The sequence below is a fragment of the Scomber scombrus genome, chromosome 10 (assembly GCF_963691925.1).
Source record: "Scomber scombrus chromosome 10, fScoSco1.1, whole genome shotgun sequence".
In the NCBI taxonomy this organism is placed as follows: Eukaryota; Metazoa; Chordata; class Actinopteri; order Scombriformes; family Scombridae; genus Scomber; species Scomber scombrus.
In genome coordinates, this window is record NC_084979.1 from 21,858,487 (window position 1) to 21,876,195 (window position 17,709).

General features: G+C 39.7%; 1 protein-coding gene across 1 annotated transcript in view; it reads right to left on the reverse strand.

Annotated features, from left to right (window-relative positions):
- Positions 1-17,709, reverse strand: part of LOC133987214 (cadherin-4-like) — a 235,213-nt gene that overhangs the window by 120,844 nt on the left and 96,660 nt on the right. Inside the window, exon 3 of the mRNA XM_062426509.1 lies at positions 12,385-12,408. Within this exon, the coding sequence (XP_062282493.1) occupies positions 12,385-12,408 (24 nt within the window). The remainder of the gene's footprint in view (positions 1-12,384; positions 12,409-17,709) is intronic.

A 17,709-nucleotide genomic window follows, 5' to 3' on the forward strand; every position in this document is an offset into this window, starting at 1 on the left:
GTAGTAAGAGAGTTTCTTACAAGAGATAATGTAAAATTTGTATCACTACTCATTTGAAACTGATGGATTTTACAGAATATCCAGTGTGTGGTGTTTTTAAATCATAGTGAAACTTTGAGATGCAGAGTTAAAAAAAACCAACAACAACAAAAAAACAGACAAGAAAAAAAATCTGTTTTCCACAGTTGACTCTCTGGGGAACGATTATAGATGTTATTATTCTCCCGGACAGATGCTGTTTGCACTGAGTAAACCATCTCCAGAGCATTGCAGGATGAGAGAAAGAGAGCAAGAAAGAGAGAAGTACACACAGAGATTGTAATACCACTGGTGGAAGTGCAGTACATGAACCTCCACTTTATCTAATGAGCATCTTAGGCAGACATAGACACAGACCACTCCCTATCTTGCGTTACTCAGGTGGGAATTACAGTGCTGAGGATCGGGAATTGCTAAAAGCTACGTAAACATACCACACAACCAGCAACTCCCAATAGCCTTAATATCACAAACAGACCTTGAAACAGCACATAAAAGAAGAAGGAAAGGAAAAGAATAACTGACTAAATGGGAGGGAAAGCCAGTGTGAAAATTATATAGCAAAAAAGAAGAGCAAAAAAGAACTATACAGTGAGAGCATGATCCTCTTTAGCATTTAATCTATGTGCATTTAGTGACTGAATAAAAGTGCAAGTCTGAAATGCATAGAAACAAAGCTGACAGAGAAAATCAATCCACAAAACTCAACACATCCCAGCACCAGCTGTCATTCTAATTGCCTTCCACTACTGTCATCTTTAGCATCAATTCCATGCTAATGCTGCACCAGGTAGTAGCTTACTGGCTATACGTCTGCAAAAAGCTTCAACTTCCTCTAATGAGCATTAGATTTCCATAAAGAGCACAAATATGTTTTTCCCGTAGTGACTACAATTCCTCTGTATTTGGAGTTAAGTCGTGTACAGTATTTGTGCCAATATGGCATTGCGCCAATCTGGATTCTTAATGGGCTAAGTAGTGTTTACTTTTCAAAGACTTCCATATGAATTATTGATGGTTGCGTGCTGAATTGTGCTTGAAATTAGCCTAGAATAAGCTATCTGGGTCTACCTCACTTCCGAGGTGCAATGTCTCTCTCCAGGGTAAACAGGGTGATTGCAAAGTTATATAGCTTTGCACAATAATTTGTTATCCTGATGTTGCTGAGTTTAAAATGGTTACTTTATGTGGTACAATAAGCTAAGCTTAAGAGTACCATGGAAGGGTGACCAAAGGGCTTTAGTTATCTCGCTGAACCTACAACGCTATAAGACATGCATGCAACTTTTTAATTAGTACAGTACCTGATCTCAGATCATTTTACAGCAGGTAATCCTTGATCCCATCAAGACATCAGGGGACATTAGCAACATTTCAGCAACATTAGCAATCTTTTGCTCCAGCGGAAGACTTAGTGACTGCACCAGGTAGTACTGATCATAGATCTGCAAAAGGTCCAACTTATTCTAATGAGCATTGGATTTCCCTTTAGAGCACAAACATTTTTTCTGTAGTGACTACAGATCCTTCATATGCGGAGTTAAAGTCTGAGTGAAACAGAGGTAAGACTGTGTTTAGTGTCTGTAGCTACTGTGACATATTTCCCAGTTAAATGGAATATTTGAGCACAGTACAATTATAAATAGGGTTTCAATCAAATCTGTTGCATTTGATTGGACCCCTAAAAAGTGGTCGGGGCTTACAGAGTTAAGCATGATACAGAGCTGCAAAGAGAAATGGAGCTACAGAGGACTGTTGGCTCCACAAACACACCTCCCCCACCTGTTGTTAGATAAGGTGGAAGATGAGCGAGAGATGAATAAATTAAACGTCAGCCACATTGTTTTGGAAATGAAATCAAAGTTTTTGCCCACTGATTTCCAAACACACATATCTCTCTCGATATTACTCTGTTAGCTACAAAGACCCCAAAACAGAGAAGTACGGTTTTAAATGACAAGTGTGGTCAGCTACTGACCCAAAGTCACATTTGACTGGATGAACGTTTGTAAACACCCCAGAGTGCAGGATGAGTCATCGAACATTTTAAACCGATTTACAGGAAAATACTTTTGATGTAAAATAGTCAGATTCAGATTTTTTATCATATATTTAGCATATATCAATAGATAAATTAACAATGAACACAATGACACATGATTAAAACAGGATATTTTTCATTTCAGGACTTTACTGTAAGTTTCGTACAGTATTCATGCTCTTATGGCACTCCGCCAATCTGGATTCTTAATGGGCTAAGCAGTGTTTACTTTTCAAAGGCTTCCACATGAATTATTGATGGCTGCGTGCTGATTTGTGCTTGGAATTAGCCAAGAATAATCCATCTGGGTCTATCTCACTTCCTAGGTGCAATGTCTCTCTCCAGGGTAAAAAGGCTGACTGGAAAGTTACATAGCTTGCACAGTAATTTGTTATTCTGATTTTTGCTGAGTGCAAAACTGGTAACTTTAAGTGGCACAAAAAGCTAAGATTAAGAGCCCCATGGGAGGGTGACAAAAAGGCTTTAGTTCTCTGGCTGAAACCATGATGCTATATGACATGCATGCATTTTTTTAATTAGTCCCTGGTCTGAGTTTATATGGTTGACTAATAATTTTGCAAATATTTTTCATCATTTTCCAGCAGGTAATCCCATCAAGGCATTGGGGAGCATTAGCAACATTCCCAAAGGGACCTTGTGCTCCAGTGCAAACCTCAGTGATCGCCCTAATGATCCTCTCCTCTCACCCATATCCCTTTTGTAACTTATAATGTAATTTAATGAATGATTCTATTGTCTCCTCTAAATCTTTAACCATTTTGTGTCATTTTTCTTGTAAGGCATCAATTTCTGCTTGGTAATTAAATGTCACATAATTTACTGTGGTTGTCTTCTCTTGCCCCAGTGGTCTCCTGTGGAGGATGCATCTGGAGCCTTTCATTGTTTGGTTTCAAAGAAGGGAGGGAGGTGAACCCTGGGGATTCTTCGATGTAGGGAGAAGGAAATATGGGGCCAGAGTACCTGATGCAGCAAATATACCACACAGTGTGATACTTTATTACTCTCTCTCTGTTTCCCTCTGTAATATAACTATATCTTATTACATTAGCCCAAAGGGAAGACAACACTAACATAACAATTTGCTTTAAAAGTATCTTTACAATAGCTTGCACAATACACTATATACTCAGCAGCGTCTCTGCATACACTGTGAATTGTAAAAAATAGAATAGTTATCAGAAGAATTCTGAAGAAATGCTGGAGAAGAGTTGAAGGAAGACATGACTTCTACATTTGAGTATTTCTTCCCATTGCGCTCATGTGAGTGATGCCAATTTGTCCAGAACCCGATTCATTTTCTTGGCCCTCTTTGGTGTCAAAAAACGAACAGGCTTTGCATCTGAAGTTCGATAATAAACTCTTGGATTAGATCCATCCCTCGGACAGAAATGAACCAGGCCGAGGAAAGAATAAAGACATGTTTCCTCAGCAGTCTGTCAGAGGCAAATGGCTCTGCTTTCTTTCCTGTTAGTGTGTGTGTATTTTAACCATTTCAACTTTCTTATTTGTGTTTGGCTTGAAAATACCCATCTGCCATTACTGTGGTGACATGCCTTTGAGCAGTTGACAGGGTTTGAGAGCACAGCACTGTAGAAGGAATAAGCCTGGTTAATTAGTGTGACAGTGGAGTCGGGAGAAGTGTTTACCTCATTATGGGCATTTTGAATGTCCTCACTCAGATTTTTATAGCCGTTGTTATATTCAAAAAAAAGTGTGAAAAGGTGCAAAACTATTTCAAATGATAATGTGGAATCTAATGTGGAATTTACTGCTGATTAGTGTAGCTCTGGTTGTATAACAAAGCACTGGCAGAGGTTTGGGTGTGTATTGCGCAACAGTGTATGAACTAGACTCACCATGATCTTCAGCAGCTCTTTCTCAGGTTTCTCAGGTGTCTGTGTACTGAGCAGAGATTGATGTACTCTGTCTTCTCCTCCCTGTCTGTATCCCTTTGTTTCACCCTGCTGGGCTAATCCCAGCTGGCCAAATCCCTCTGCCCTGCAGGCCTACACAGGAGCTGTCCTGCTGGTTGCAATATGCCACCCGCTTCCCTGGCAATGCCAACCCTGTAGAGCTTCAAGCCCAACTGTGGTGCTTTGTCAGTAAACAGACAAAGATGTATGAATCATCTAAGTGACTCGGAGCAGGTAGTCCTGTGACAATAACATGTTGTTGAATCATGACAAGAGTTATTTGGTCCATGGGATTGCCAGTTTCTGGAGGCTGCCAAACAGCTACACAAGCATCCCTGGGCTTGCGACCATGCTCTAATCTTCCATATACCTGCCACACACCATCAGATACAAAGTTGATGAACCTTTAAGACTGTCTGTTATACCAAAGAGAGAGCAGTTATGATAAACTGCAGTATCTCTACATAGTCAATTACATTTAGCTGGTATGGATGGCCGGAAAACTCCATCCATAGGTGCAATCAGTGTTGCACCCTACTGAGCAGAACACAGGATATCAAATTAAGTTCATCTGTCAAGGGAACAGACTGTTCCCGGATCTAATTGGCTGTTTAGGCTTAAGAACAGGATTCTATACGAAAGAGTGGTGATCAGTTTACTTCCGTCTCCATTCTTTTGGTTTTACTTGTCTCCGTTTTTATCTGTGCTCTGTCTCTGCCTAAGAAATGTTTCAATGCCCAGACAGCCTTAATGAGTCTAAGATGTGGGTCTTCTGAGGCCCGCTTTGTGTGGTTTAGTCTTTATCTCTGGCTAACACTCAATTGGACATGTTGCAGGGTTTACCCCGGCAAACAAAACGCATTATCAACCTCTTGTGAGCAATAACGAAGAGCCTTTGACACTATTACAGTTACTGCTTATAATTGAAATATTTGTGACAGGATTGGTGAAAAAAGACGTAGGTGGTGAGTACTCAACACCTACCTAACTGTCACAGAGATTACAACTATACTTGTCGGGGGGTCTGTCCTGAACCTACAATATCATCTGTTGGCATTTAAATCCCATATATGCTGAGCCTTATTAGTTGGCTTTAGGAAAGCAATGTAGACAAGATCATGTCAAAAATGACCCTTCTCCTGCAGAAAAGACCCAGCAGTAGTAGAAAAAAAAGAAGAAGGTCAAAATAATCATGGCTCTCGTCACAGGGATCCAGTGAAGCATGAGCAGGACGCAACACAAAACAAACCATGGCATGTTCGCACATACTCATTCAGTCATTACTGCCACATAGGAAGCCTGAAAGCAACTCCTGTTATTTGAGTGGACACATCAAGCTCTGAGTGAGTTCACTTCGTCTGATAGAAATGTAGGAGTGAGTTGATGGAAGTTCAAATAAATTAAATTAAATTAAAATTGCAGTGCGTTATTTGTAGTTTTGCATCTTGGACAGCCAGAGCAGAATTTTGAGCTGGAATGAAAACTTAAAAGTTAAATTTAAACTGGCTTAGTGATTGTATTTATATAAAAGTCATTTGAAGAGGGTTGTAAAAGTGGATTGTGATGCCAATCCATCTTCCACATTCAGTGGGCTTGTGTCATACAATATACTGTGTGGTGACGGCAAAGGGAGACTGTTGGAATAAGAGGTGGCAGATGGAAGACTAAGAGTATCTGTACTCCTTTCCAAAACAACACATTAATTTAATATATTTTAACACTTAGAGCTTACACAGTTGGGAAAACTTATGAATTGCAGTAAAACAAAGCACCACCTGTATCACCATATGATACTATGTCATCAAAAAGCTCTATAAACTTCACTCTGTTATGGTTAGAGATGTCTGAAAATAATTAATACCATTGCATTATATTATATTATTATCATTCTTGTCATCAGAATCATACAAAGGCAGTCAGTTGACTTTGCGTTATATAGATAAGTTCTATTTTTATGTTCATGTTCCAATCATATTATCTCTCAATTTTCATTGTGTATTAACTGTCACCCAATTAAGTCAGTAAACACAGAAATAAAACAAACATTGAACTATAAAAAGAATACATACATTTATTACAGGTCTAAATTATCAAAGGCTAAAGGCATCTGGCTCAATTCAAGAGAAAACTATATGAAAGATAATGAATTTGTTCAAATCATAAACTATGCTTGAAGTTGTGACGCTCAAGGCTATTATTGTTCATCAAAGTAACAGATCCTACCTACCTATTGATACTACTGTTTGGAACAAATGGGAGTGATGATGATTAATAACGACAAACCGTTCTGCACCTATAAAACAGGATTATATAAATAAAGTGGATTTCACATTATATGTTGGAATACACACGATGCTTGGGTATTGATTCCTTTATTATAAAAATAAGATTCAAGATAACTAGGCTACAAATGTATTCTGTGTTGCTTCTGCAGCAACTATTTTAGACAAATAAAGACATTTAAAAAAAGATACCCACACATTAATAAGGGCAGGTTATGGTCCGTGCATTAAAATGACTCAAATTAATTTAAATTTGTATTAGGTAAATGCAAACACAGAAAAGTGTGTTTTCTGTAGAAAGCATTGTTCTTGTAATGTTTGCTTACTGATTTTTAACATAATTACTGATGACAGAACCACAAATTCCATTGCAAGTGCAGTTATCACTAATGAAGATTTTGCTGTATTCTGAACTTTATATTGCATTATGAAGATTTCACAAGTGAAAGTAAGATGGAACATGAGGTTGACAGGCGGATCGGTGCAGCATCAGCAGTAACGCAGGTGCTGTACCGGACCGTTGTGTTAAAGAAGGTGCTGAGCCAGAAGGCAAAACTCTTAATTTACCAGTTGATCTACATTCCACCCTTACCAACAGTTGCAAGCTTTAGGTATTTACTGAAAGAATGAGGTCACAGATACAAGTAGCAGAAATGAATTTCCTCCAGAGAGTGTCTGGGCTCAGCCTAAAAGATAGGGTGAGGAGCTCGGACATCTGGGGGGAGCTTGGAGTAGAACAGCTGCTCCATTGCATTGAAAGGAGCCATCTGAGGTTGTTTGGGCACCTGGTTAAGAGGCCTCCTGGACGCCTCCCTCTGGAGGTTTTCCAGGCATGTCCAACTGGTAAGTGACCCTGAGGCAGACCCAGAACACACTGGAGGGATTACATATCTCTCCTGGCCTGGAAATACCTTGGGATCCCCCAGGAGGAGCTGGAGGGTGTTGCTGGAGAGAAGGATGTGTAGGTTTCCTTACTTAGTTTAATGTCGCTGTGACCCGGTTACAGATAGGTAGTTGAAAATGAATGGATGGAAGGAAGATATCTATTTCTATTTCACTGGACATCATGGAGCTGGTCAATTAAAATAACCCAGTCTTACTAATTGTGAGCACATGGTGTGAATTTTCAGGGCCATGTTCTGCCACATTTAACCCTATGACATCTATTGCTTTAGCTGGGGCTGTGTCAGTGCTGTAGCGAGTGTGTTAATCTAAAATTTTATATCAATAAGGTTCGAATTTAGCTCAGCAAAACCCACTAAAGTGGATAAAAAATGTTGTTGCTTGTGAAGCATTTTAGAGGTTAAGATGTCAGTTTTACAATAGCAGCTTTCAGGTAATGACCACAACTTCAACCACCTCATCAACTGAACATGTCTATATAAAACGGTGCCCAGGAAATGCATCAAGGAGGCAGTATGAGGTTTTAATTACATTATTTTCTACATGAGACCAGGCATGGTTCCTCAAACATAAAAGCTTGTACTCAGCTTAATGTTTATTATCTTGTCAGTGAACGGTATTGCAAACTCATCACACTCTGCTGTGGCAATAGTGTCAGGGAGGCTTTTTCACAGCCGAATTTATGAAGCTGTTAATAGCTGAGAAGATCACATGAGGATTACTGTATTGTTATTTTCAGAATTAAGCTCACTGGGCGATTCTAAAAGCTGAACAAAACAGAGAGACACTCATTTAGACTGCCAAAAATAAACCAGTAGTTTAACATTTTGTGTTGTGTTAAAGATTTGATTCTCAAATGAGAAGTAGCCTTTGCCAGAAGTAGCCTTTGACTATTTATCAAAGTTACCAAACCATCACAAGACAAGGCAAGAAAGATAATTTAATAATATACTTGAAATATAATTTAAGAGCCTCAGGCAAAAGATACAATTCCTTCACGATCATCAATTACAGTGAATACATCAATCATTGGACCACATGTGATCTTTTGGCTCTTCATACGTAAGTGTGCACATAAACATGTTGTGCATATCTCAACATACTGTATATTACATGCAGGACATGCCATAATTCCCCCAGTCCTCAGGATAGAGTATAGTAATCCAACTATAGCCTACTTCTCTTAATGGTAGCTGTGCTGTAATTGCACTTCTTTGGATGTGAAGAAAGTGCTTCCCTGTAAAAATGTACTTGGAATAGTTTTCCCAAGTAATTTTAAGGAGGCTTTGCAAACCCAGAGATACACGAGACTTTTGGAGCAGCAGCAGCAGCAGCAGCAGCAGCAGCAGCAGCAGCAGCAGCAGCAGCCACACACTAGAAGAAATGCACATACATTCAATTTAAATCGTACGTTTTAAGATTCCTCAACTGGAGCTAAACAGGTACTTTCCCATGAGGGAGAGGAATTACTGGTGTGAGGACAGAATATGTTTCCAATTTAGCAGCAGAAGAGAGATATTGAACAAAATGTAATGAGAGAGCGATCTGGACATAGAGATTTAGACAAGAGGGAGATGGGGAAGAGAGAGACAGACAGAGGGAAGTTGAAAAGAGTATAGGTTCCTTGTGTAGATGTAACTTGACAGGAAAATTAGCATGTGTGGCTAATAGGGCAAAAAGCGGCCAAGCCCTCATAGGCACCCTTTCACTCTCACAAACAGGCAGCTTGTTGACCCAACTATTGCCTCTGTCACTCTATTTTTCTGTTTTAGCATTTAAACACATAAACAAACACCCTCCTACTTTGACAATGACACACATACTGACATACTAAAAATACTCCCTACCAACCACAACCACACATTAAACTGCCATGCGTGGGCACAGACAAGGATAACTCAATTTAATAGGATTTGAATTAATCAGAGATTAATCTTGAAATGTTCAAAAAGGTTTTGAGATGCTGGCCTTTTGATTGATCCTCTATCATACTTTTTTAGCAGGAGTGAGACGTGGTGAAAAATCATGGATCACAGCATGCATCTTGAATAGGGCGTGTGGAGTTGTTTACAATCTGTTCATCAAGGCGAGAGGAAAATCTCTCTCATGCAGCTTACTTTTTTTCTCCACCTTCCTGCACATAGCGGGAATCAATAGCCAGATTGCTCCTTCTCTGACTCTCACTGTCATTCGTTTTTTATCCCCATCACTTTGCTGTGTATACCCTTGATGCTATGTTTGGGTCATATATCAATACCATTGCACATTGGGAGGAGTGGGAGCATATGTGAGCATGCACATGTGAGTGTGTGTTGGTACTGTATGTATCTGTGTGTGGCGAATACGTGCACATGCATAAATGTTTGTGGATCTGCCTAAGCGAGACCATGGTTGGGTATTACAACATATCAGTGTGCCTGTCTTCTCGTAGCGGGTGTCTGAATGTTTCATCTAATCATTAAACGCTGACGGGCTTCACAGAGTAGGGCCACTGATCCCCGTCAGAGGAATACGGGGCCTGACTTCATTAGCCCTGTTAGTACTAAGCTGCTTTACCCTCACTCACGCCTGGCTTAACCTGCACAACGATAAATGCTAAGAAGAGAAGGAAAGATAAGCAGAGGGAAAGAGGGGTGAAACAAAAGGAAAAGAGGGACGAAAGCATTTAGAGAGTAAGGCAAGGGTGCCAAAGTCAGGTAGAGGAGATGAGGGACTGAGAAATAGGAGGGGAATGGGAGGGCACAGAGCGTGTGAACCTGGAGTTTTCAGAGGCAAGAGAGAGGATCAAGCTCAAAGTGGTGTTTGAACTGAGAGGGATTTACAAATGCAAAAATGAGCAAAACAATCAATTAACTTGTACTGTCATTAATCAATTATTACGCTGCCACATTGACAGCCAAAGTGCTTAACTGAGATTCTAGCATGAGCCTCCTATGTGTTGAACAATTAGCATTGACCTCTATGCATGCATGCATCCACACTCTCGCACAAGCTAACACATGCTTGTGCATATGCATTTAAGCACATAAAGATATGCACACACATCTTTGTTCTGCGCATATTTCTCCAATACATTCATCTGGTTTCCCCCCTACCAGGAACCCCCTCCCCTCTCAACACTCTGTCTTTTTCTCCTGCCAGCAGAGGTTTTTGGCTGGCTTAAATACGCCCACAGGCCCCTGGGGGACAGCCCATGACGGATGGCACTGCGTGTGACTCCGATTCGATTCAGCCCATTTGATAAATTTATTGCTGGCATTTTGAAAATGAAATTAGAGGGACGACTCCTAGAGACTGTTTTTCCAGCACAGGTGCCATAAATATACTTCATTTGGCAGAGAAGAGGGAAGGAGAAGAAGAGAGTGTAGGGGGGTGGAGAGGTGTTAGATAAAGGATGTCACGGTAGGGGGGTAGATAGTGGGGATGTTCCACAGAAGCATAGAACTAAAGAATAAGGTCACATTATAATGAGGTCCTATATTAATCATGATATTGGTGTGGAGCAACAGTAAAGGTTATTTAACCACAGCCAGAATAATATCTGGACCTAACTGGTATGTCCTGCCCTTCTGTTTAACACATGTAGCAATGAACACTTTTCACAGACACCGAGACCAGAGACCAACATCTGTCAGTGCACAAAAATCCTGCTTTCTAGATCGTTCATGCTCACAAACACATGCAACACACACACATACAACATTGTAGTCTTTTGAGAGATGTACACACACAAACACATGGTTTATGTACATTATCTTTGCCTCAAGGTCCCATGGCTCTTCAGTACCGATGGCCCTGTCATAGCTGCATAGCCACCTATAACTCAGAGTGTATGAATGAATAGAGCGGGCTATTTTTCTCCCTAGCACTCTCAATGTGTGGGACCGAGAGACAGACAGGGAATGTTTTTGTTGATGCTTCAGACTAAACAGGTTTGAATTGGACATATTGAATGAGCAAGAAAAGAAAGACATACAAATACACTAAAGTCAGACACGGACATGGACACAAACAAGTTCACAAAAGTGAGCATTCATTCACCGTCAGGGTAGTGTGGCCTTATTTATCTCCCTCTAATTCAGAAACATATGTGAGTGTGGCTGTGGAGGGATGATGTACACCACGCCAGCCTCTGTTCCCCTTCAACATTCATCAAAGAGAGAGGCTCGGGCAACCGACATCACTTACCTTTATAGGCCTATCTGACAGCATCGTACACCCATAGTCATCACATACATAGGCCTCACAACAGTGTGTGTGTATGTGTGTGTGCATGCATGTGCGTGTGCATGGGGGGGGGGGGGGTAAGTGTAACCTGTCACAACCTGTATGCTATCAATGCCACCGGCACTGTATCAACAAGCAGCTTCGTTACATCTGAAGTTTTGCAAGGTGAAAAATGTTGTGCACATTATATCAGATCCAGGTGACAATGAAAATATTTTCACCTGCGTTCTGTTCTGTTCTGATAAGAGTTTGTGCAAAACAACAACTAAATTCTTATAAGCTCAGCAGGGATTCAAAGAAGTTTCAACAAAATCAGCAGGGAGTTCTCCTGGCTGATTGTCTGCTCGTGCTTTACAATCACTGAGGGTGACACACCCTCTGCCATTACTGTATCTTCAATATGAAGAGTAGAGGGATGTGACTGGTTGGTGCATACACCTGCAGGCTGCCACTCAGAAAAACACCCCTGGAGCTGTTTAGACAGTTTGACTGTCTGTCCCTATCATCATGCCAAATCAAAACAGCCTACAGGTACATTCTTACAAAACATCTTCCCCCCTTACTACATCTCCCGCCTCTCTCTGAAGATATGCTAAACAATCACCTCCCCCAAAACTCAACATTAACATACACATGAAAGTGTGGAGGAGTCAAAACAGAGCTGTGATTAGTCTGAACATAACAGAGACTGTGGGCTGTCTGTCATCTTGGGATAGCAGGATAATTTAGTCTAGGTGTCAGTGGGTGTGAGTGATTGACTTTGTAATCAAACTGATTGTTCTGTACCACAAACACTGAATGACTCAATTTCAAATCAACATCAACAACACCATGAAATGTTTTTCATCTCATTAGCGAAAACTGAGAGCGCACATAGCCACACAAAGTAACACGCCTGCATGCCACCCATCTGAAAATGCACATAGATCCACAGGTGACTGATTGAGCATTGTCTTACCTTTTTGTGATGACACTGTGGTATCTGTAGATAAAAGAGAGGAGACACACAGAGGAATGTGTTAGGAGCTGACAAGCTGCTGTATGGCAGACACACAAGATACAGGAGATGACAGCCAACAAGGCAGTGATTTTCCGGGTGTTGGGGGGGGGGTTGTACACAACCAGGGGGGTCTCTCATCTCAGACCTGCAAAGAATATCTATTTTACCACATTCATTCACGCTTAGTTGTTCCTGAATATGCAAACTCAAGAGTGTACAGTAGAAGTAAGCACAACACACAAATACACACAGCAGCGTTTCTCTAATCCACATGGAGAAACCAGATGGAAGAAAAAAACAAAACATCTGTAAACACATTGCAGAGAGGCCTCAAGTAGCAAGACTAGAGTCCAGACCCTTGGAAACACTTGATCTCTTAAACAATTTACTCTGAGTGAGCTTTCTGATAAGTAAAAATAATGCCATTGAGGTGCAGCGAGACAGAGCAAATCAAATCCTTTCAGGAAGCATTTTAGGTTTTTACTCAGAACCCACTACTCCTGGCCCACAAGATGTGGATCAAAACATTGCTTGGAGGAAAGGAAGTACTGTAGCTCTTTTTTTAACACAACAAACAACATTTTCCAAAAAAATTTAAAAAAGGAGATATATTTGTGAAGCAGAAAAATACTGTAAATTTAGCTTATTGTCCTCATTAAATATTTACCATGACAGTGTTTGGAAGCTCCCAAGGTTTTCATTTCTATTTAATAGACTTGTCAAACTTGCAAGAATAAAAAACAACAACAAAAAAACTAATAAAAAACAATGGAAAAGAATCCTTTAAAAAAAAAAAAAACTTTTTACTTTCAGCATTCCAAACCCTTGACAACAGTTCTCTGCTGGCCATGTGCCCAAAAAGCCCAAATGTCCATAAACATGGAAGGGGAATAATTGAATCCGGATGGATTTGTGGTGTGCTGGGCTGAGGAAGTGATAATCCTAAGCTTGGCCTAATTGCCAGAGTAAAGATGGCGTCCATTGTGGGGGTGGCGTCTGTGTTTATCAAGGCAGTGTGGCGTGGGATTGGACTGAGCATTAGGGCTTTACCCACTTTTGTTTTGTGAGGTGTTACAGTGGATTTGAGCAAATATTGGCCCTCTGGTTATTACATGGTCTGATTGTCTGCTATGCGACTGTCCAGAAGCTCTGCATGTCTACCCTAATCTGAGAGGAGGCTTCAAATAATTAGTTAGTGAAGCACTCTCACAGCCCAGTGCAGTCAACCTTATCACTAAAAGAAAATCCTTGGTCCATTTCCTTCTCACCCAAAAGGCTTACAGTCTCTCACCACTGTTAAAACCTTCGGGGTAGCCACATAGCTGATAAAATATTACCCAACATGTCACAATCACTGGCTCCTATCCTTTTCTTTTTGTCATTTGTGTAAATGAAAGACAAATAGATGTCAAATAGAAATGTTCTGGCAAGAGCTAAGAGTACATGCAGACTGCCTTTAAAAATGTGACAGCTAACTTCTCTATGTACAGGACAAAAACTTCCAAAGAGTATCAAACATTTGATAAATGTACCGACATGCAAAAATGGCCCTAATGTTTGTGTTAGACTACGATCTTTGAATGTACACATTGCTTTATGGCTGTGAGCTGTAAAAAAACAGTGATGTCAAATACTTGAAAAAACAATTAGATCTTTAAATGTGGTTTAAAACAACAACAACAACAACAACAACAACAACAACAACAACACACCTACTAATTTATCTTATACTGCCCCTTCAAGCAGCCCCTCAGTTCAGCCTCTGTCTGGAACAGGCCATTTTAGCTCCTGTCACTTTAAGCCCCCCATTGCACCGTCACAAACAAAGTGGTCGGAGTGGGTTAAAGTCTGACCTTTTAAATTGCATGGAGCATTTCAACATACATTAAATACAATTTTTGGAACCTTGACCATGTTTGACATTGATATCTGATATCATAACAGTATATAGATATCAGAAAACCACAAAAAAACACATGTCCCCTTTTATTTTAGTTAAAAACAGTTACTGGGTGAAATTTGATCTTTTACCCTAATTAATATACAGTTTATATTTATATAACAATATAAAGATTACGCATTGTGGACACAAGTTTGTAATGGCTAAACAAAATGCTGGAGACAACACAACTTGTATAACAAGGCATAAATTGAATGATGGATTAATTAATTACCCCTGTGTTACCTGAAGTAAACAGCAGGGCGCTACACCGAACCTCCCTCTCTGTGTGCACACAAAGATAATAGATTGGGTAGGGGAGAAATTTGTAGAAAATGTAGTAACATGCTCTGCAACACTATTTTAATAATGATAAACAATGAACAAACACTAGGTAGATGATAATAAATAGTCAAAATAAAGCACTTTTTTCCATTTGTTGAACTTGCTGTGTTGTAGCAGAGGCACCATGCTGATTGGTGTCAGTACACATAAATAACTGTTGTTTAGGGATGTAAAGAAAACCTCCGTCATTGATTCCTACATTCCTTCCCAGCTATCACTGGCTTATATGGATTTGGAGACTAATTTGCAGTGAATATGTGAGTGGCGTTTTGATATGCTCATTCACCCACAGCAACACTCCTGTGGGTTTGAGTATTATGTAAAGTAGGGCATATGTCAATACAGGTTTCCCAATTCCGTGGATGTATACAAGCCTAGCAAAGTTAAGGCTGCCTGAAAGCACGCCCAAGGACACTAAAAGCTACATTTTTTAAGATGCATTTACGAATTAAGGAAAATAAATGTCTCCCTTCTGTTTTGCTTTACCTTTCAGAAATGTAGCCTCTCATTGTCAATATGATGAAAGAAAGAGGAAGAGGAGAAGAGAACATGACTGATTCTGTACTCTCTTATCATTACACTTTAATGTAATATGATTTCTATAGTTTGGAAAGAAAACAAGTCAACAGGCAAACACCGGCCAAACCACATTTTAGTATTTCAAATAGCTAATTAGGCCTTGTTAAAGATTTTTTTTGTTGGCGTTTATTACATTCACTGTAAAATCACATCTATTTGCCCAATGGCAACTTATACAGAAAAGCAATAAACACACAGGTTAAACATCAAGGAATAAATAACTGTCAACTTGAAATAGCACAAAATGACTACATTTAAGTTTTTTCTGCAGCAGACAGTGAATGCTCCAAGAACAGCCAGTCTGTAACTGATATCTGCAAAAAAAGGGTTTACAACCAACCTCTGGAGCTGAAGAATGATCATAAATAAATAAAAGTATGTGTGGTGCTTGCACACAGCCAGCAGGTGCCACCAACTCTTTTACCCTGTGATGTTGGCTGTTGCCATTTTGACTGAGAGATGACAATGATGCTTTTGTGGGGCACATCCAATGACGCAATATTTACAGTGCTAGCTAAATAGATAATCGGTAAATAAAATACACACTGTTTCCAATATAAATAATCCAGCTCAGAGACTGAGGTTGCCCCAGATCTAATGTTTTAAACATTGTTGTTCACTGAGAAAGATGTATCACATAATTCAGGTTGTGGTTCCTATGGTTGCTATAGACATGCTTAAGTGGCAGTTTAGAAAAGATGAACAACCACCTAATCACTAACCTCTTTCTACTTGCCACTTCAGCCTGGCTCAGCGGGAGGAAGCTTATATTTGAAACACTAGATGTGGCAGTGGTGACCAACTGCTAGTTGGAGAAAATGTCTATATTATCTCATCTCATCTTATACAGCAGTACAGTCTATCTTTGTGTACAGTAATTTGGAGGAGACCCACATGCTTTTTAGAGAAAAAAGAAAAACACTTATATATCAGGTTGAAGCTGCATTTTTGTACTCTAATGTGCTCATATGACAAATACCACAAAAGTTGGTCAACTGTGCAAAAAGTGCTGTGATGTACAAGTTGGCAAACACTTTGTACCATAAATGATTGTCGGCATCAGTTTTTTGTCAGCACTTTTTTGCACAGTTTGGCACTTTTCGTACCATCTGTCAGATGTGAGCATCAAAATATAGAACATTATATGCAAGGCAGGCTTCATCTTGATTGAGAATGCTTTCTCTCGTTTGTGACCAATGAGCTGCTTCTTTCTACCTTTACCGCATGTCTAAATGAAAAATTGCCACACCTGGACAAGACTAGATTGAAGCCATAAACAGCATGTGATGGATTTGACTTTAGTTAATGATTATAGTGATGAAATGATGCGACTGAGATTGAGTCCTCTTCTCTTATCTTACCCTCTTCTTCCTCTTTTCTAACCTTATTATCACAAACCCTTACATTGTGACCCATTCAGTCTGTTGATGTGAGGACAGCTGGGTCAAATGCTGAAGAACAGCTGTTTCTAATTGGTAGGTTACATCGTTAAAAATGTAACATCTCTGAAAATACATTTATATTTGTTTATTTGGCCGACTACAAATTATCAATTTGAAAATGAAAAGGAAACCAAGTTTATTTTTTGAACTGCTCGCCAGCTTTTTTGAAGTCATTCAGTTGAATTTCAGAGGTTTTCAGATGCTCTCAGGTCATTAAACTCAGCACAAAAAAGATAAAGTGAACATGAAAATAAACTATTAAATAACTAGTGTAATATAACCACATTTTAGAGACATTTGAGATCAAACAAACCCACAGCAGTCACTGACAACCTGTAGTGTTTAATAATGTCCATTGCAGATAATAATTAGCCAGGCGTACAGGTGAGAGACTGTAGATGCATGCTGGCTCGTTGATACTGCAAATGTACACTCAGAGCATGCTGGTGATAAGAAATCCCTCCCTGATTCTTTATATACAGTATACATCCCAGACTGATTGAATTAGACTGCTATTGGAAACCTGTCTTCTATTGACCTCTTAAAGTTGTGGCCTTCCAGCAGTCCACTATGGGAATAGTTTTAATTATACAGCCAGAAATTGGGTTCGATTTTATCCTCATCATGAAGTGAGGAGTCCTTACAGCTAATCATCACTTCATCAAGACAAAATATCATTAATGGAAGGTGCTGCAAGAATGCATGTATGAATATAACGTTATGTGTGCGTATGCCCATAGATACATTTATATACTGTACATATGGAGCCACATGGAACGAAGTGTGCAGTAAAGTGTGCAGACTGCGGCGGAAACAAATGTGACTGTCTTCAGATGATTAAGCACTATTGATATATCATCACTATAATGTAATTAGGATAAATTCCAACACTGTAGCTGTTCGTCTCTTAATCACACTCACTGGTAGACAATGACAGCCCATCATTTAAAGTTACGAACTAAAGAAGCCACTATGTGA